At 40.2% G+C, this 18,844-nt stretch overlaps 3 protein-coding genes across 3 annotated transcripts in view; 1 reads left to right on the top strand and 2 right to left on the bottom strand.

The window, feature by feature from the left end:
• Positions 1-15: 15 nt before the first annotated feature.
• On the bottom strand, positions 16-5,317 carry Mcm3 (minichromosome maintenance 3). Its single transcript, XM_018502340.1, has 11 exons — positions 5,142-5,317; positions 4,738-4,850; positions 4,425-4,633; positions 3,946-4,076; positions 3,628-3,866; positions 3,283-3,525; positions 2,784-3,147; positions 2,190-2,494; positions 1,905-2,055; positions 1,374-1,825; positions 16-1,111 (listed from the first exon to the last, which is right to left on the bottom strand). Exons 1-11 carry the CDS (start codon positions 5,208-5,210, stop codon positions 913-915), a joined length of 2,475 nt encoding a protein of 824 aa, XP_018357842.1. The 5' UTR covers positions 5,211-5,317; the 3' UTR covers positions 16-912.
• A 127-nt stretch (positions 5,318-5,444) lies between these two features.
• Positions 5,445-8,235, top strand: mRpS23 (mitochondrial ribosomal protein S23). Its single transcript, XM_018502341.1, has 4 exons — positions 5,445-5,612; positions 6,457-6,618; positions 6,688-6,793; positions 6,860-8,235. The coding sequence occupies exons 1-4, from the start codon at positions 5,569-5,571 to the stop codon at positions 6,980-6,982; spliced, it is 435 nt and encodes a 144-aa protein (XP_018357843.1). The 5' UTR covers positions 5,445-5,568; the 3' UTR covers positions 6,983-8,235.
• Positions 8,236-8,360: 125 nt separating this feature from the next.
• The window catches only part of Lrrk (Leucine-rich repeat kinase), an 11,700-nt gene continuing 1,216 nt past the window's right edge, over positions 8,361-18,844 (bottom strand). Inside the window, exons 2-4 of the mRNA XM_018502472.1 lie at positions 18,053-18,149; positions 17,895-17,980; positions 8,361-17,435 (exon numbers count right to left, since the gene is read on the bottom strand). Of these exons, the coding sequence (XP_018357974.1) occupies positions 9,967-17,427 (7,461 nt within the window). The 5' untranslated portion in view covers positions 17,428-17,435; positions 17,895-17,980; positions 18,053-18,149 and the 3' untranslated portion in view covers positions 8,361-9,966. The remainder of the gene's footprint in view (positions 17,436-17,894; positions 17,981-18,052; positions 18,150-18,844) is intronic.

The following is an 18,844-nucleotide window of genomic DNA, read 5'->3' as shown; positions in this document are numbered from 1 at the left end:
GGTACTGATTCTGTCTGAAAAAAAAAAAAAAAAGAAAATGTTAGGACATTGCAGATCGTCGATTCTTTCCTCCTTACAACAAGAATACGTCCCGAAGGCCTGTATCATAGATCTACGCGATTGATTTGATATTGACAGTTATAAAAGTTTTAGCGTGACCGTTGATGTTATTATCTCTGTTAATTAATTAATATAGTAACGCTGTTACGGGTGTCGCTTTACTGAACAGGAGGGTTGTGCAATCAAGAGAATTATTTAGCGGAGGGCATAATTTATTTTGAAACGCGATTGCGTCGGCTCTCTATATTGTGTATGTTGAACATACGAGAGATAAATGGAGCATTTATATATTAAATATACGACTGTCGTAAGTTTTTGTAACGAGACGATGTGCGAGTAGGTCGCAAGTAAATTTGTGAAACGAACCTTTAGCGAAACGCGATCGATGTTAGCGCAATAATACGCATACGCACACACGCACGATGAATGTTATGCATATACATAATATATTTACAGAAGCGGAAAACGGATTTAACGTTTTGAACCGCATTACGTTTACTGTAATGAATGTTGATGATTGTTGCTAGTTTATGTGCCAATGTATTGTCTTATCGAGTATAGGGCAAATAAATGTTATTAGATATCATTATTCATAAACGTGTACATATTATTATTCGATTCCTAGCAATAATTATAAACGGTATAAAAAAATATTTGTGTCCAGAAGGTTTGCATAAATTATTTAAAAAAAACTAAAATTATTCATTGTACCTATGAATGATTTCTTGTTTCTCATATCTAATCAATTACAGCGAGTGATTAGGAATTTTATTTTACCTGATAAATAGTCTAAAAATATCACTTGCTTCGGTTATTGTTTAAAACATAATAACGAAACATTATAAAAACGTTTTATATCAAGAAGATAAGGTCTTCCACTGCCATAATCTGATTTGCATCCGTCATAATGTTAATAGCGGCGTTAATTTCATCGGATGTGAAGTTCAGAGAAAGTGTTGTGTTTAGATGATCGATGACTTCTGTCTTCGGAATATTCTGAACCCTGCGTTCTTGGAACAATTTGTTAAGTGACGATTTGAAGATCGCAAGTCTAAAATTAGAAAGAAATTAATATACTTTCTCTGCAACTTTCATTTTTTTGTTTTAACAGACACGTAACAGAATAAAAATATAAAAATAACATGTTGAAAATTTAAGGCGTAAAGAAAATCACGCGAGAAAAAATCATTTATTTAATTAATGATTATATTAATTTTGTCATTACGTAATAATTGTATAAATAAAATTTATATAACTATTTATTTAATGATTCTACTAATTTATAAAGCATAATTAATTTAACAGCAAATTACCTTTTCTGCGTGATTGTTGCAGTCGCTGTTTGAGGAACGGTGGTTGTTTCGGAAACGGAAGATTCCGGACGTTCAGTTTCCGTGCTGTGCGAATCCGTGTGCGTGCTGACTTTTTGTGACCTGGTTATTCTTGTTGTTGCTTGTTCGATATAGTCGTCGTCACTATCGTATTCGTATGGATCGACTTCATCCGAATCTGTCTTTTTCGCCCTCTTAGAGCGCTTCGCCTGCTTGCTCTCCTCTATCTCGTCTGCAGCCTCCGACGCGTCGCTATCTTGACGTCTCCGTTTTCTCTTTTCTTTCTCCAACACGCGTTTGAAATAAGCGAACTGTACGAGCTCTATCGCGGCGCGTGCATCCTCGCTTTCCACGTTCTTTGAGAGTCGTGCTTTTGCGTGCGCCGTAGATAACCGAATCAGCGTTTCTAGGGTTCTCGCGGTCACCGGTTGAGTCTGATAATTATTCGAAAAAATGTCAAACACGCATTTGTATATTTTTAAAATTCAAGTCTGGAGTTTTCCTTCTACTCACCCTCGCAACATCGGATTCTACCATATCCTCCGATCGAAGTCTCGAGTATTCCTCTGCAATAACGGCGCTAGCTTCTTCCGTGAGTTTGGGTTTCATGCACCGTGCAATGTGTATGTATTTTCTCATGAACTGTATAGTGAGGATCTGGTCGCTGAGAAAGAAATTTGAAACATAAGTTTCTTGTATAAAATCTACATAATTAGAGCTTCGTATTGTTATAAGACCAATTGAATCAAAGCTCGTAGATTCAATGTAACAAAATATAATATGATAAAAGTGGATTACTTTTTAGAACGCGTTTTCCCATGTAAAAGTGGATCGTATTTCTGATAAACTTGGGACTGGGTTTCCTCGGTAGCTACATCATCCGGATTTTTCGTAGTCAACATATCCAACTTTGAGCCCAAGCTCAGAGCCTCCCCGTCCTGTTCCAGAGGACTTCTATATCGATGCATTCGGACGACGTGATCGCTAATTATATGATCCTGATCCGAATCAATTATGTCCAGCACAACGAAGAGTAAATCGAAACGCGATAATAGAGAATCTTGCAGGCCGATATTCTCCATGGGAGTTTTATACTGATCGTACTAAAAATGTGGAGAGCTTTCATTAAATAATATTCATATATTTCTTAAAATTAACTTAATAATTAATATATTAATCTATTTATTATATATTATATTTTATGTGAGTAATTAACAATTAAATATACAATTAAAAATTAAATATACAATTTTTAATATAAAAATATTTTTGCTAAAAGACGAATCCAACTCAAGCTTATTTTTCGTAAATTACACAGAAATGTATAAGTTTAAATTTTGTCATTGAACAGAATCAGATACAAATAGCTTTTTCAAAACGATTTGAACTTACTCTCCCATACACAGGATTCGCGGCCGCCAGTACCGAACAGCGCGCATTCAGGCTGGCGTGAATTCCCGCTTTGGCTATCGTGATTCTTCCCTGTTCCATCACCTCGTGTATCGCCGTCCTATCAATATCCGACATTTTATCAAATTCGTCGATGCAAATGACACCGCGGTCCGCCAAGACCATCGCGCCCGCCTCCAGTCTGCGTTCGCCAGTCTCTTGATCGACTGTACCCGCCGCCGTTAAACCAACGCCGGAAGATCCTCTTCCAGTGGTTGGAATTGCTCGTGGAGCAGTGCATAACACATAACGTAGTAGTTGCGACTTGGCCACTGATGGATCTCCAATTAGTAACACATTTATGTCTCTGGCATATATCAAAAAGATCTGATTATATTATTACACAATCATCATTAGTGAACACTGTGCGATGTGCACAGAGCTATTGAGGATTTTGAAGTCTGTTTTTCAGTGAAACTATAAATTGTGCAAAAAAGCTTACCCTCGCAACCTCGTACCGTTTGGTAAAATCTTCTCCACTCCACCTAAAAGGAGGCACAAAATCGCTTTTTTTATATATTCATTGCCGTGTATGGATGGCGCAAGGGACTTGGCGAGAAGCTCAAAGATATTCTTGCAGGGGTTGTTCTTAGCCAATTTCTTGCACATAGTTACGTCGTCATGGCTGATCGCAAGATTAGCTTCCTTACTCAGTTGCATTATATTGTTAGCAATTAGAACCGTCCTATACAATGATAATTATTACGGTGAGTTTCGAGATAAATATATACGGTTATGAGACCTAATTAAACTAGGAAACAATTCTCGATTCTTGTCTGAAACATACTTGAAAGTTCCGGTTGTATATCCGCCTTGTTTTCCCGGCAGACACCGATAGTTTCCAACAATCTGCACTCGATCTCCAGGCTTGCATAAGTCTACTAGATCATTATCACAAATTATATCTACGCTTCGTGGTAATTGACCGGCTGGAGCTTTTTCCGGCATCTCCTGTATAGTGAGCGTCTGATGATCCTTGTAAGTCGACAAGCCAAATTCCGTTTCAAGCGGATTACCAGCTTCATCCTGTTACGCAGAAAAATGAATCTTCAAACTAAACAGCAAATACTTCTTTACATTTCATTTACATGGCAGGAATAATTACAGTAGTTGGATAGACAGCAGAGTGAGGAAATGCCTCCAAGGAAGTTAGATCTGAATAGACTCTTTCCAGGACTGTTTTGGTCACGTCACAGTAATGGACGCTCCTTACAACTTTCGGTCGTACTAATGAACCTACGATAAACATTTTCATTTAAAAAATGATGTTATTCTTATAAATATAAATTTCATAAAAAACTTGACAAATTTAACACATGAATAAATCTATTAAAGGAGAATTATAAAAAAATAGAATCTAATAAATTCTATAAATAAGTCTGAGCAAAAATTAAATTCGCTCTGTCAGTATCTTTATTTCATAAATGTGATGTTATTTTCATAAATATAAATTTTTCATAAAACTTGACAAATGTAACACACGAACAAATCTATTAATACAAGATTATATGAACAAACTCACAATCAGATAAATTCTATAATTCTATGCAGAAATTAAATTCTTTACTTTTCTCTACTACTTACATTTTGTGACGATACCCTCCATACACACCAAGTTACCCAGGAAACGAGAGGTAAGCGTTCTCGGTGTGACATGCTTGTTTCCAAAGCTGCCCTCAAAAGCTACAAAGAACTCTTTGTTGCTCTTGGTATAATCAGTGTCTATGCTTGAGATATATTGTTTCAGGGCGTTCTGAAATGCCAATTGCTCGTCGAAGGAGTTATTCAACAAACTGCAACACAATTTACTCTTATAATTACCTTTAATATTTTAGTTTATACAATTTGTTCATGCTGTATATTGGTAAGAGCTAAAGAGACAAATCTATTATATTACCTTGCTGTACGGGCAGGATTTTTTCTTCTTAAGTCATTAATGTTTACGACTAATCTATTTTTATCTTCCTGCATCATATTCTTAATCAAAGTGGCATATATGCTTTGGTCTTCCTATAAAAATAACGAGCACAAAGGATTTCATAAAAGTATCAATCAAAAGCAAACATCATCTTAGTAAATTGTGACATTTAATCTTCTAATAACGCCATGTGACTTGGAAGTAAGGATGAAGTTACGTACTCATCTACGTACTTATTTCTTATAGGGATTTATTAATTATTTTTCATTTACCACACTACGTATTTTTTCCATAAGCAAAAAAATTTATTACAGAGGATTAAAATACAATTAAAAATTGTAGCCAAGTAAGCGTTATAAACAACAAATTTTGACGATACTTACCACATCATCCAGAAAGTCAACATATTCGCGCGTTATCTGCTCCAGATTCTGATCGAATTCCGTATCCATTTTTGCGGTGGGCAATCGACACTTATCGTGCTGTAAATTCTCGTAAAATAAATACCTGAGAAATCCAAAACCCTTTGAAAGAGAAGCTATTCCAAGACATTCTCTGCCATTTACGCGGGAAAACACATGCGAGCTAAATCGTTGCGCCGAAAAAACCCTAGTTGTTTCACATGTAATTTCTAGGAAATTTGCTGTCAGGTTTCTCGGACTGTAACGTTTTAAAAATGGCGACGATATGTTTAGACGGTATGCTTGAAAGGTTATGTTTTAGTTTGTGGGTGTCCAGTTTGCAAAGTTAAGCGGGTTGACCCTTGGTTTTGTTTTCAATCCGTTCGTGGAAACGTCAGAGAAATACACGATGGCACAAAGCAGACTAGAGAAAATTGGCTCTATATATACCCGGTGAGTCCACATTCAAAGTTATTTTAGAAATTAAACTAATAGTTGTAAAGAAACTGCAGAGAAATCAATGTTTTATTATTTTATCTTGAATTAGAGATATTATCTTGATATTAAATTGTTTATGCATCACATCATCTTTAGAATTTAAGTCTACAAGTTTTCTCTTTAGCACTTCTCTTTAGAATTTAAATCTACAAGTGTTAATGGTCTTAGAACACAATGAAAAACTCAGTTATTAGAAATACAAATAGGGTAGGGTATGTATTTAAAAAAATCTTTATTTGAAAAATAGTATTTATAAGACAATAGTATTTTGTATTTTATATTTCAGTAGAGCACTTGAAAATATATTTTGTATTTTATGAAAGCATATAAAAGTATTTTGTATCTCAGCATTAATAGCAAAAGATTGGAAGTATTTTGTATTTTGAATACTAAGATTGATATTCTTATTATTTAAATTACAAAATACAAAGCTTTTAATCTTTCCATTTTAAATACAAAATACATAATACTTTTATATGCTCCACTGAAATACAAAATATAAAATATACTTATATTGCAAATAATGTGTCTTAAATAAAAATATTTCGAATGCATGCCCATGAAATAGGGAATAATACACGATAAATTTCAATCTACCAAAAATTACTGTGCATTGGTACACAGTTTCTGATAGCTTGAAATCTATTGTGTGTTATTCCTTGTTCCTTTATAACTTCTTATTATCTGTATTTTTTATTATGCTTGTGCTTTTCATCATATCTAGGTTCTTATACTTTAAAAATGAATGATCTAAGCATTTTCTAATAATGTCTGCACTATATAATGGAATATATTTCAGAATTGCTTCATTATTAAAAGGCAAAGGTATAAAAGAGGAAGACGCGCCATTGTGGTTGGTAGTGTATGAAGCTTTTCCCCCGAAATACGAACCGAAATTCGACAGACGGTTGCCAAAGAAACCAGTTACACCTATCTTTTACGAAGAGGATCTTATTCGATCGTAAGACATATCTTAATATGTTCAATAAAATATTTATATTATGCTATGTAAATATATTTTCTGTTACAGAAGGTTTCATAAAGATCAGAAATTTATACCAGCTACTAATTTGGCAAACGAAAATGTAAAATCTGCAACGCAGAACTTTCTATCCATGTACCAAAAGATAAACAAGGTAAATTATTCAATCTATCGATTAAATTAATTTTTCAATAATACTAAGAATACATTTAATTGATAGGAAGAATTGTCAGAAGATAAAGCATACGAGCGAGCGATGAAGCAGTACGTTTCTGAGATGGAAATAAAAATAGAATCGAGGAAGGAGAATGAATCAAGTTCCAATTCATCCAGAAGCTCTTAAGTGACTAGAAAAATATATTCTTACCATAAGTTCTGTTGTAAATAAAGATCTCATTATTTAACATCTGATATCTGTGTTAAATGCTATCCTACTGTTGTGATACTGATAGAAGTAGATATAATTAACGAGTCTTGTTCAACAACAGTGTTTATATTTCGTGACAATCAATACATTAAATAACAATGAGTTTCTGCAAAGTTATAACTTATGTCGGTAAGTATGAGATGATAACCATAATGATTCTCACGATGAGTAAACATGAATTTACAATGATATACTTAATGTACGGAGATCAATCGCATAGAATTTTCAGTCGCAATAATTAATTATTCGTTACACAACATTAATCATATTCCAAGGCATATGTGACAATAAGGGTGCATTCGTTTACGCAGCGGTTAGCGCAGAGTATCATTTAATCCTTGTTTAACACTCTGTGAACAACAAGGATAAAGTAATACTAACCGCTGCGTAAACGAATGCAGGGTAATTGTATAGGGTGATAATTTCTATTCCTTTACTGTGATTGAAGTTTGATGCGTCAATGATTTTAGGCATTGCTCTCGCACTTGTAGATTTTGACACCGATTGCCGGGACAAACGTAGGAAATTTGTGATCGCACATACAGGGGTATGCGCGGGACTTTTTAATTATTTGGAGCCCTTCAGGGTACGGAATCTCAACAAATTATTTTTTTTCTACCGTCAATGATTTCAGACATTATCCTATTTTCCAAACAAGCATAGAACATTTTCGATCATACGTACATACGAGAGATCAATTGTCTGTCTGTTTAGTTTGGACGTACTTTTAATCTTCGCTTTATGAACACTCCAAACTTCAATCACATTTCTTTACAATAGTCATATTATAAAAAAGGGGATATAAGCTGCGTATATCACTGTGATTCGCTTTACGCGCTGCAGGTACCAGCAAAGTTAAAAAAATAAATATAAAATACGCTGCATATAAATTAAAGATATAGAATCAGTGCACCGAACGCGTCGGTTTGAGAATAACAGCCAAAGATGTACACATCGTACGTTATTGAAAATATTTTCGGCCAACCCACATCACATTTCCTAAAGATAATATCCATTTAGCCCTTTAAATGCCGCTTCTCGTTTAAATGAGTTACGGGCGAATTTAATGTGCAAATGTATTGTATTGTATTACAATGTTACGTTCCATTTTTATTTTATTGCTATAAGCTATTGAAAGATATAAAAAATGCTTAAATATATAGAGAAGAAACGAATATCTATCAAGCAAAAAAAAATTTCTAGTAAATAGAAGAACTTATCGATAAGTGTAATTAAAGAGCATTATAATTAAAAATAATATAACAACTTTTTTATGACAATATTTTACGTTCTTTTTTTCACTGAGTATTTCATATCACATCGATTACGTTTGGGATACACTGATTATTCCTATAATTAAATAAAATGAGTCGAGATCTATGCCCGTTTCCACCAATAAAGATTAATCTCGGTTCAACTTATTCTTCATCTTTTGCTAATTTTAAGAGATAGAGTTGGCTGTAATATTAACTTGATCGATTAAGTGTCAACTGTGATAGTCAATTTCAATGAAATAATTGGCCTATTAAGTTAATCGAAATGATGAAAACTGGCTTTTAGAAAAAGATGAAAAGTTTGAGATTAATCTACATTGGTGGAAACACAGGCACTAATGATTTTATTGAGCAAGATGCTTCTAATGTGTATGTGTAGTATTGTAGTATTGTAGTAGAATGTAGATTAATGTTAATATATATTTATACATCATGTCCCACAACCTTCGGTTCGGTTAGAGTTAGGCTGCTTTCCTTTTAGAAGACACAAACCTCATTCTACCCTCTTTTTTCTCATTCAATGAATAACAAAGATAAAACGATACTTGAGATCGTGTCTCCTAAAAAGAAAACAGCTTTAATCTCTGTAAAAACTTACAGTGCAGTGAAAGATATTATTTTGGACGTGATGTAACTAAATCGCGAAGATAGTATGATTTAAAAATCGTATTTCTATATCGACTCAAGATTACGACGTTAATTTCAGCAGTAAAACTTATCGAAATCTTAATACTAACGAGATATTATAAAAAGTAATATTGATGATGCTAAAAATAGCTCTTTGTTATCTAACCAACTAATATCAATTAATATTCGAAAAACATTTTTCTTTTATCCCGTGTCTTGCAATGACGAAAAACAGATTGCATTACGTTATCTCTTCCATTAGTTATATAATATATTTATATAGCGCGACTCTCGTAGAGTCCGATTATATACTTACGCAAGCAGAAACGTACGTTAAAATACCATTAGATTATTTGCTTAGTATTTAGTTTTATACAAAATAAGAATGTTTTTCTCTTATACTTGGTAATGCTGTGATTTGGACGAACGAAAGAATATCAGCTTATAGCCTGTGATGCAGGGTGTTCGTTAATAAGAGTACTCGTGGGAAAACTCGAGTTTCGTGAGACTTGTAATGTCATTTCCTTTTTCGATCTTTATAAATATGGTTCCTTTCTCGAGCACGCTTATTAGCGCAATCAACATCCTTTACGTACTAGATACTATAATATTGGACGTATAAGATTCACTGCTGAGCTCATATATTGCTCAATTGAACCTCGCACCATTTAAGCACTTCCGGTATTATGTTGCCGAAGAAGAAAACCGTGTGATCCCATCACGAACTTTATCGTTCTTCGAATTTTCGCCATACCGAATTATAACCACTCGTATATTGGCACCGAATGTCCATGTAATGAAAACTTTCTATCGGTACTCATTGAAAAATCGCCGGACCAGAGTAGATCTGTTTTCTTACTACGCATTCTGTTCATTAAATGTAGCTTATTTATTATATCATTATTTTTGTATAAGATAAAGTCAGACGGATCGCGTGTAATGCTAAAAAACGATCGCCAAATGCACCTGAGGATGTGGACCTTACGATCTCCGAGGGAATCAAGCTGCCGACCAGTTTTCCGATCTCCAAAGCAAGGTGTACATACCGTGCCTGAGTTCCTCGTTCTCCAGACTCTTCAAAGGGAAGTCGGTATACCGCGCGATCAGGCTGCGATATCCCTGGCCGACGGTCGCCAGTACCGTCTTCCTCTTGTCGGTGGACTTGAGGGATACAATCTGGCAGACTTTGCCTTCGAACGGCCGGAACACAGTGACGGGACGAAGGGTACTGCACTCGGCAACGACGATGCAGCCCCAGGTAGTGCCGATGTATAACTGACCGCAGCTGGCTTCGAGTGCGGTTACTTGACACTTTTCCGACGATAAATTTTCCTCGATAGCGATGGACTTGAGACTCTCGGAACACGGTACCAGTTTAGACATGTCGAGTTTATTGATGATCTGTCGGCTGTCTACGTCCCATTGATATACGACGCAGCCTGGATACGTGTACGAGAAAACGAAGCTTTCGGTCGTCACACCGATCAGATACGTGGCAAACAGATTCTTCATCGCGGCGTCATTGGCGGAGCAGTGAGACAGCTGCGTCGTGTCAGCCAGGTTGCCATCCTTTAGAGTGTAAATGGATATCCGGCCATAACTTTGGCCAGCCCAGAGCTCCAGCACACGTCTCTTGCGGCAGACTGCGGCAAGCGAGTAGGTCTTGACGTCAGCATTGTGGCGCGTCATTTCCGTGCCATTGCTGCCGCCGGTGACCTCAGTCTTCTTCATCTGCATGAACGTGTTGGATAGCAGAAAAATCCGGCCGCTGTGCAAAGCCACAGCAAATTGCTTCAACTGTTCCAGGTGAATCAGCCCGACTACTTTAGACTCCCGGCTATGATCTGCCTCCAGATTGTAACTGGCCACACAACCAAAGTTACCACATAAATAGACGTGTATCTGACCGGCATTGTCACCAATCCAGATATAGCCGTCCACGCCGCACATGGCGTACGGTATCACAGGTGTTTCAATGCGTACGTGGCGCAGCCAGCCCTTTTGAGTACCTAACAGCATGTCCACCTCACCGTTATTATGTCCGAACCAGATCTCATCGCTGTTTAGACTCTCTGTTGCATCATTTGACCCGCCGTTACCACAATGATTAGTCATAGTGACCGCAGTCACCTGCGTGCGTTCTGTCAACAGAGTGACATCTATCAGATGCGTAAACTCGGGCGCGGAGGCAATTGAGACAATCTGACTGGCAGTCGGTCGATCCTTCGGGTTCTGTGCCCAGCATATCACCATCAAATCGAGCGCGTAGCACGGATGGAAAGTCTCACGGTACATGAGCGGTGGTCTACCGCCCTCCAAAATGCACTCCTTCACCGCCTCGTGACCCTCAAATGGTTGGCGCAGTGTGATGAGCTCATAGATGAACATGCCGAACGAAAACGAATCCACCTTCTCCGTATATTCCTCCTCGCCATTGTATCTGATGATCTCAGGCGCCATAAAGCCTTCTGTGCCTCCAAAACCTTTCGCTCCTGTAGGCAGCGTCAGTCTCGAAATACCGTAATCAGCGACTTTGACGTGCGCCGGTTCCGGATTCTCTTGAAATGGTAACGGCATCTGCCACACCAATACGTTCTCCGATTTGAGATCGCGGTAAATGACATGTTGCTGATGCAGGTATTCCACAGCCTTAGCGACCTGAAGGATTATCGCCTGAAGCGTATAAGGATCCAACTTAGCACCGGAACGACGATAGTTTTTTAGAACAGCATCCAACGCACCTTGAGGTGCCAGATCCAATACGAGAGCCAGAGGACTGACGACTATACCTATCAGCGGCACAATATTAGTATGCCTGAGTGTTAGCAAAATATTGAGTTCTTGACGCGCCATACAATACGCTTTGCAAGCATACTGCAGCGGGTCACGGTCCCATTTACTTTGTGATGCTTTGTATGCGAGGATTGCCGACTGCGTAGAATTTGGACCCGGCGAGACTGGTTGCAACATTTTGATGGCCACGTCGGCGCGGATATGCGTGCCGGGTAGTCGGCAACTGCCACGAAAGACGAAACCAAAGGCGCCACGACCTAGTAACTTGCCCCGCTTCAAATCCTCCGACTTAATCAGGTGTTTGACGCCCAAATCCATGAAGATGATGTCCGGCGCGACGTGCGACAACGGGATCTCTGAATGCTTCGGACAACTGATGGGTTTGTTGCTGTACGCTGCCAGTATGCATTCCTCCACCATCCAGGAGTATGCAAGAGTATTCTCGGGATTCGAGTTCTGCTGCTTTGACATATCCGGATGTCCCTCGAGTGACGGCATTCTGCTGGACGTCAGACTGTCATAACCGACGCCGCTATCGCCGTCGGACTTGTAGCTGTCTTGACTCTGTCTTTCGGTGCGATTCATGGCGCAGTACTTCTGGATGTCTTCGATCAGTCGGCCATCGCTGTCGCTTGACTCGCCATCGCCATTCTCGGTGTTGCCGAGTAAACAACGCGGACACGGTATCAATCTTGTGACTAGCAGTTTACCTTCCGATGTGTGGACGAAACGCGTGCCTAGTGTCGGATACCAATCTTCCAGTAAGATGTCGATGTGATCGACGATCAATGCCATCAACTGTGGCATACTTTCTGGCCGTGGCTCTACCACGATCGCTTGGTAGCCCATCGGTTCCTCATCCATAGAATCGGACATGATGGGCTGTTTAATCACCAAAGTATCTACTGGAAACCAAATTTCTAGAATGGCGGAATTTTTCAGGTCCACTGTGCACCAAATACCGTCTTGTTTTAACTTGAACTTAAATTGTCTGTAATCGTACGGCGAGTTCTTCAGATTATAGCAAACTTCTTTTAGACGTAATAAGGTAATGCCCGAGTATCGCAGTTCGATCCCCGTCTGCCAGAGCACCCACTCGGCCTGTAGATCTAGCAAACTAGCGAAAATATTGTCATCGACAAAATCTTTGAATGGCGCCAGAAACGACATGACGATATCGACGATGGCATCATCCGCGAGGATCCGAGTGATCAGTCGGGACCAAAAACCACTGGGAAAATATGACATAAGTAATAGTCTAGTGACAGAACAATCGGGCTGCGATCTTGACGTGAGCACGCATTCGGCGTTATTTTTATTGTCACTGGTTAGCGCACTCAAGCACGCGAACATGGGCGACGTGATCTTCTTCACACGTACATGCCAACCGCGCGTCTTCACCGGCACCTTGATTATCTGATTATTGCGCAAAATATCTTCTTCAGTCGGTAGGAGGGATGGTATTAATAGTGTGCGGCAATCCCATGTCAAAGCAACCTCGAACTTGTTAAGCAAGCTAACAATATAACCTTGGGTATCAATCGATGATATCGTGGAGGACTTGAATACGTGTTGAATATCGTCCAGTTTCATTATACCTGACCTGGCGAACGGGTTGATCTCCCTTATGGTGACCACATGAGCTAGCATGTCGCAGAGCCATTGCGGATCTAAGAAATAGAGGTCTTTCAACGTAGCGTCATCATAATGGAGGATTATCCCGTTCTCGTGCAGGAATAACGTCGCTTGATGTAACTCGGCAGGGTCTCTGAAGGATCTGTGCAACTTCTGAAGCTCATTATTAACCGCTGCGTAATATTGATCGGCCTTTAGCACCGGATCCAAGCCGGACAGCTTCCTGTCGTGCGCCAATTGAATCACTACGTCTTCCAGCGCCAAATAACTCGCCGGGACCTTCTGTTCCAGCAGCAGTTCCTTGCTGCCAGGCGATCTCAAACTGAAGACAACGTCATAGATAAGATTGCATAACATCTTAATATTATGACGCGTCTTGCAGCTCACTTCGATTGTTTCCATGACCTTGGGTAGACCGCACTTCTCGGCATCGACTACGTTGATAAATTTGTCGCGAATATATTGCTGTAGGCCTTCGCTGTGCTCATAAGAAACGTCGTAATGTGTGCCGACAATGATGACCGGCGAATTAGGCGCTCTGCTCTGAATGTTCACTAGCCACTGAAAGATCTCGGAGACACCTTTGAAACCGTCCGTGATTCGCCACACGACTAGATATAGACTGCGCTTTGATAAAAAATACTGATGCGTCGCGTAGTATTCGCGTTGACCGCCAAAGTCCCAAGTCCTGAAGTAAACCGGTCCGTGGGACGATTGTCCGCGCACTTTTTTCTCGTAAATCCAATCACCAATGTCCACACCCACGGTCGAGATGGTCGTACCTTTGGCGGTCTTCGCGTTGATGTTCTTATTACCCATCCGTTTGGCCCAGTGCTCGGATGCCTTTTTCTTGTTCGGTACCTCGCCCTCCTGCCGTAATTGCTCCAGAAGACTCGTCTTGCCAATTCCCTGAATACCAACGATCATCAGTTTCATGCGCGCATATGCCTTTGCGTCCTCCAGGATGGACTTTAGGTAACCGATCACGTCCATCGTCTTGTACTTCTTCGACTCGATCATCGATTTGAGTGGTTCCTGTAACCGGCAGCCTTGCGTGTTAAGGTTCCACAAGCGACCCAGCAAACCCATCTGTGGTGGCAACTCAACGATCTCATTGTTGCCGCTAATGTTCAGCACTGACAGATTATTTAGCTCGTATATGTTGTGCGGTATCTCACGTAATTGATTATTGCTGATATCCAACATACTGACATTGGGAAAGAGCAAGTACAGCTTCGATCCGGGATGTCCGATCTTTGGATCTCTGTCCGAGTCCCCGCGTTCTTCCTCTAAGCATGGCATCTCACCATCGTCGCATGATGTCAGCTGAATACGATTCAGTAGATTGTTCGCCAGGATCAGCGTGCGCAGGTTCTCCAGTCGTAGATGCCGTCTATGTACACACACCGATTGCAACACAATGTCACGTATCGATGTGGGCGTTTGTCGATTACCGGGCACAATACTGGGCGACTGTGCGTTGACAGCCGGACAATAACAGGCCGTATTCGCTTGTTCCATGCTGTCAGAGCTATCCACCTGCGGTAGACTGGGCCATCGCGTGATCTGATTGTTTGATAGATCCAACTGTTTTAAGCTCGCCGGATATGAAGTGATGTGGCTCATCGAGCGTAGAGAATTGTACGCCATGTTTAGCCGCACCAAGCTCACCGCCAAACATGGCAACGCCACGGGAATGCTGTTAAAAAGGTTGTGTGCGAGATTCAATGACGCTAATACTGATTTGTTGCCGTTCTCTGTGTCATCGGTCATCCTCTCCGACACCTGGACCGAACTGGTCCACACGTGTGGCCTTTCCATTTCGATTACCTGCGCGTTCGCGATCTTTGTGAACGAGTCGAACTCCATGGATTCTATTCGTGGTACAGCAGCCAGTCCGCGAAAGTTGGTGCCATTCTGTTGCGCCTCTTCACCTCGCTGTGGTTTCCTTAACACATTCTGCGACGCCTGACTGGGCAGATCACGCAGTAGATTGAACGAGGCGTTCAGTTCCTTCAGCTTGGGTGCACGCCATAAATTCTGTGGCAAACACTGCAGTTTGTTGTTGGACACGTCCATAATTTCAAGCGCCGGTAAGTTCATAATGAATTCTGGCAGCTGCTCCAGTCGATTGTCTTGTAGATACATCTCCTCCAGAACCGGGCATAGCTTGTCCTTTGGATTCTTCGAATCGGCCGTCAGAGTGTCAATCTTGTTCTGTGCCATGTTGAGATACCGCAGACTCTGTAAATAAAACATGGTAGACGGTACGGAGGTGATGGAGTTGAGAGAGATGTCAATCCGCGTGATGGCGTACAACACTAGATCATTATTCTTCGAACTCAGCTTCTTGTTGACATGCAATACTGCGTCGATCAACCACTGCAGCCGGATTTGCGAGAGATGACACTGCTGGTTGTGCCAATTGATCATTGTGGGCGTTTTCGGAAACAGTGTGGAATAGGTGACGTGGCCGAAGGACGACAGAGCAGAGAAGTGTGAGCTCTGCGTGCATTCGGTCATCGCCTTCTTGTTGATCTTATACTCGGAATCCGGGTGAGCCTTGATCGACAGCAGTTTCGCAGTCAACGCCTCGTCACGATTCTGTGCAGCAATCTTCAGCGCTTTGCACTCGTTGTCGACGGCGCCATGTTTCAGCAGTAAATCCGCGATTTTCACATCGCGATTCTGACATGCGATCGTCAGTACGCTCGAATAACTACCGTCGGGATCGTTCTGATCGTATGGAATTTTGACAGGTAATTCGAGATTAGCGCCCGCCTGAAGAAGAGCGTTTACCACCTCGGTGTGTTTCCCCCTGACGGCTACGTGCAATGCTGTTTCGCTACCATTGTTGCAATAAAGATCCAGATTCACCGGATATATCATTTTATCGTCCTTTTTATCTGTAGGTGCTTTACTGCGGAAATTCAACGACGACATCAGCCTCTGAATACCACTGGAAATCTTGCGCTTCGACACCGGAAGTTGCTGCGCGCCATTCACGCCATCCTCTTCTTTGGTCGTCCTAGCTTTCACTCGATAACCCAACAGTAGCTCGACGCATTTGACGTTGCCCAGCATGCTAGCTATATATAGTGCATGCTGGCCAGTGACGTCTTGCGCATTGATGTCGAACGGTAGCTCGTATTCGAACTCACCGGATGGATCCTTGTAGCGTTGATAAACGTGCTGCGGATACTCAAATTTGAGCAATACATCAATCACCAAGTGATGGCCATTTATTGTCGCCGCGTGAATCGGCAGCCAGCGCTCTACCGTGAGCTGTTGCACCTGCTTGGGAAAATGCCGGAGTAACAGCTCGACGATCTCCAATTTGCCGTGGTAACACGCTATGTAGAGTGGACAATATTTGGTGACCGGATGAATTCTGCAGTCGGCACCGTGATCCAGCAGCAGCCGAACGATGTCTTTGTGACCGCTCTCGCAGGCGACGAAGAGCAGCGTGTTGGCGCCGTTCGGCGTCATGTTCACCACGCATTCCAGATCGGTCGACAAACCCTGGATGATGTTCCGAGCGGCTACAGTGTCACCTTGAATACAAGCCGCACGTAAGGAAGCGTGGGTCGCCTGTTTCGCAAGCTCATACTTCTCGGCCGCCGCTTTCAGGAGGTGAATGCAGGAGTCGTGACTGCTCTTCTCGGCTATGTCGATAGGCTTCAGACCGTCATCGTCTCGGATCATGAGATCCGCATCAAAGTTCAACAGCGTTTCCACGTTGCCGGCGTGGCCATGTTCCGCGCAAACGTGCAGTGGCGTCCGATGATGACCGCGGGGACCGCAGGTGACATTCGGATCAGCTCCAGCGGTCAGCAAGACATCTAGGCAACGGGAATTCTCCGTGATCGCGGCCGCGTGCATCGGCGTCCTGCCCCACGAATCCTTACTGTTGATGTATTGCGCGTGTTCACCGCGCAGCAGATCCTCCAGCAACTCAGCGTTGTCCCAGAGCGCGGCCTGATGCAACAATCGACCCGGGAAGTCCTCGTCGATCGGCGTGTAGTCCTCCATCACGGGACCTACGAAAATACCGTTTTCGAATCATTTTGACGAAAAGCGTAGCAAGAGCTTACGTTCTTTAAAAGACCAATGCGAATAGAAATCATCTTCCTTCTCCTTCAAATATGAAATTATGCATTTTAAAAAGATGTAATTTGCGATTTAGAAATATAAACTCTTCCTTTAATTGTTCTTTCACATTTTTTTCTTTTTATTGTTAATTTCTACCTTACTCGATAGATTACTCGATATTTTAATAACTGACATTATCTTTTTACCGCTATTACAGTTTGTATCGTTTATACAGCACGCTATCATTAATGAAAATGGGCATCTTAATGAAAATTTATATTCTATATAAATTAAATAATAAACATTCGAAGAAACAGTTGTTTACGATTTTAAATTAGAATAGAGCCGGATTTCTCCAATTAAGATCTACAGATTAGTGATGATTATTAATGTAATTAAAAATGTACCTACAAATCCTGTTTATGTCCTCATTACATAATTGCTACTGTCAATGCCATTTCTTTCGGTGTCATCATCCCCTCCAGAGTGCATTCTGTAACGTGTTGAACGAATCGAATTAATAAATATTGCTAATTTATAAATATTTTTTAAGCACGACGCTTACCTCGACAACACGCCACGGATCAATGCACCACAACCGAACTGCGTTGCTCGAGAATTTAAATCCGGATTCACGCCGGCTCGGTGAGGCTTCGTGAGAGCTGTAATATAAGCAAGACGTCCATTTGCTTGATTGAAATTACAATGACGAGCTCTTGCGTGTAGTGAAACATGTATGTATAATATAATTCTTGACATGCAAAAGGAACAAAGAGAAATTCGCGATTTTTCAAAAAAAAATCAACAAATTTATGTTTCAATAATAAAATTCAAATTGTCGCTCAATAATTGTCGCAAAAATTAATTGTCAGAATTGATTTATTCTATAAAAAAAAATCCATTATTCAATTATGAAAGGAACCAAATGTTGCATGCAAGCGTGAAAATATATGTTTATCAGATCCAATTTACATCGATAAATCTAACAAATAATTGAACAAAAATATCTCATATCTTGTTTATTAAAAAACACGAAATAAAGCTTTAACACGAATTATTGAGCCATTTAAAAAATATACAAAAATATCTTCCTTATTAAAAAAAAATGAAAAAATTGGACTTTAACGCAAACAAGCCGTTTAATAAAATGCACAAAAATATCCCACTCTATTTATTAAAAAAAAATGAAATAAAACCTTACATGAGTTATAAATAGTTTAAAAACTAAACAAAAACATCTCACCTTTTTTATAAAAAAAAAATTAAATATAGAACTTTAACAGTTATAGGTCATTTAAAAAAATAAACAATATCCTATCTCTTTTATTAAAAAAATGAAATAAAACTTCCACGCGAG

This window comes from Trachymyrmex cornetzi, unplaced genomic scaffold (assembly GCF_001594075.2).
Source record: "Trachymyrmex cornetzi isolate Tcor2-1 unplaced genomic scaffold, Tcor1.1 scaffold147, whole genome shotgun sequence".
Classification (NCBI taxonomy): Eukaryota; Metazoa; Arthropoda; class Insecta; order Hymenoptera; family Formicidae; genus Trachymyrmex; species Trachymyrmex cornetzi.
The sequence above is the reverse complement of the archived record's forward strand: the minus strand, read 5'-3'. Positions and strand labels throughout refer to the sequence as shown.

Excerpts from the sequence above, each read along its gene's own strand:
- Mcm3 (XM_018502340.1), bottom strand. The coding sequence starts at position 5,210 with ATGGATACGGAATTCGATCAGAATCTGGAGCAGATAACGCGCGAATAT. Across the intron at positions 4,851-5,141 it reads TTGACTTTCTGGATGATGTG|GAAGACCAAAGCATATATGC; the intron begins GTAAGTATCGTC and ends TTATTTTTATAG. Across the intron at positions 4,634-4,737 it reads AATCCTGCCCGTACAGCAAG|TTTGTTGAATAACTCCTTCG; the intron begins GTAATATAATAG and ends ATTGTGTTGCAG.
- mRpS23 (XM_018502341.1), top strand. The coding sequence starts at position 5,569 with ATGGCACAAAGCAGACTAGAGAAAATTGGCTCTATATATACCCG. Across the intron at positions 5,613-6,456 it reads ATTGGCTCTATATATACCCG|AATTGCTTCATTATTAAAAG; the intron begins GTGAGTCCACAT and ends AATATATTTCAG. Across the intron at positions 6,794-6,859 it reads TGTACCAAAAGATAAACAAG|GAAGAATTGTCAGAAGATAA; the intron begins GTAAATTATTCA and ends TTTAATTGATAG.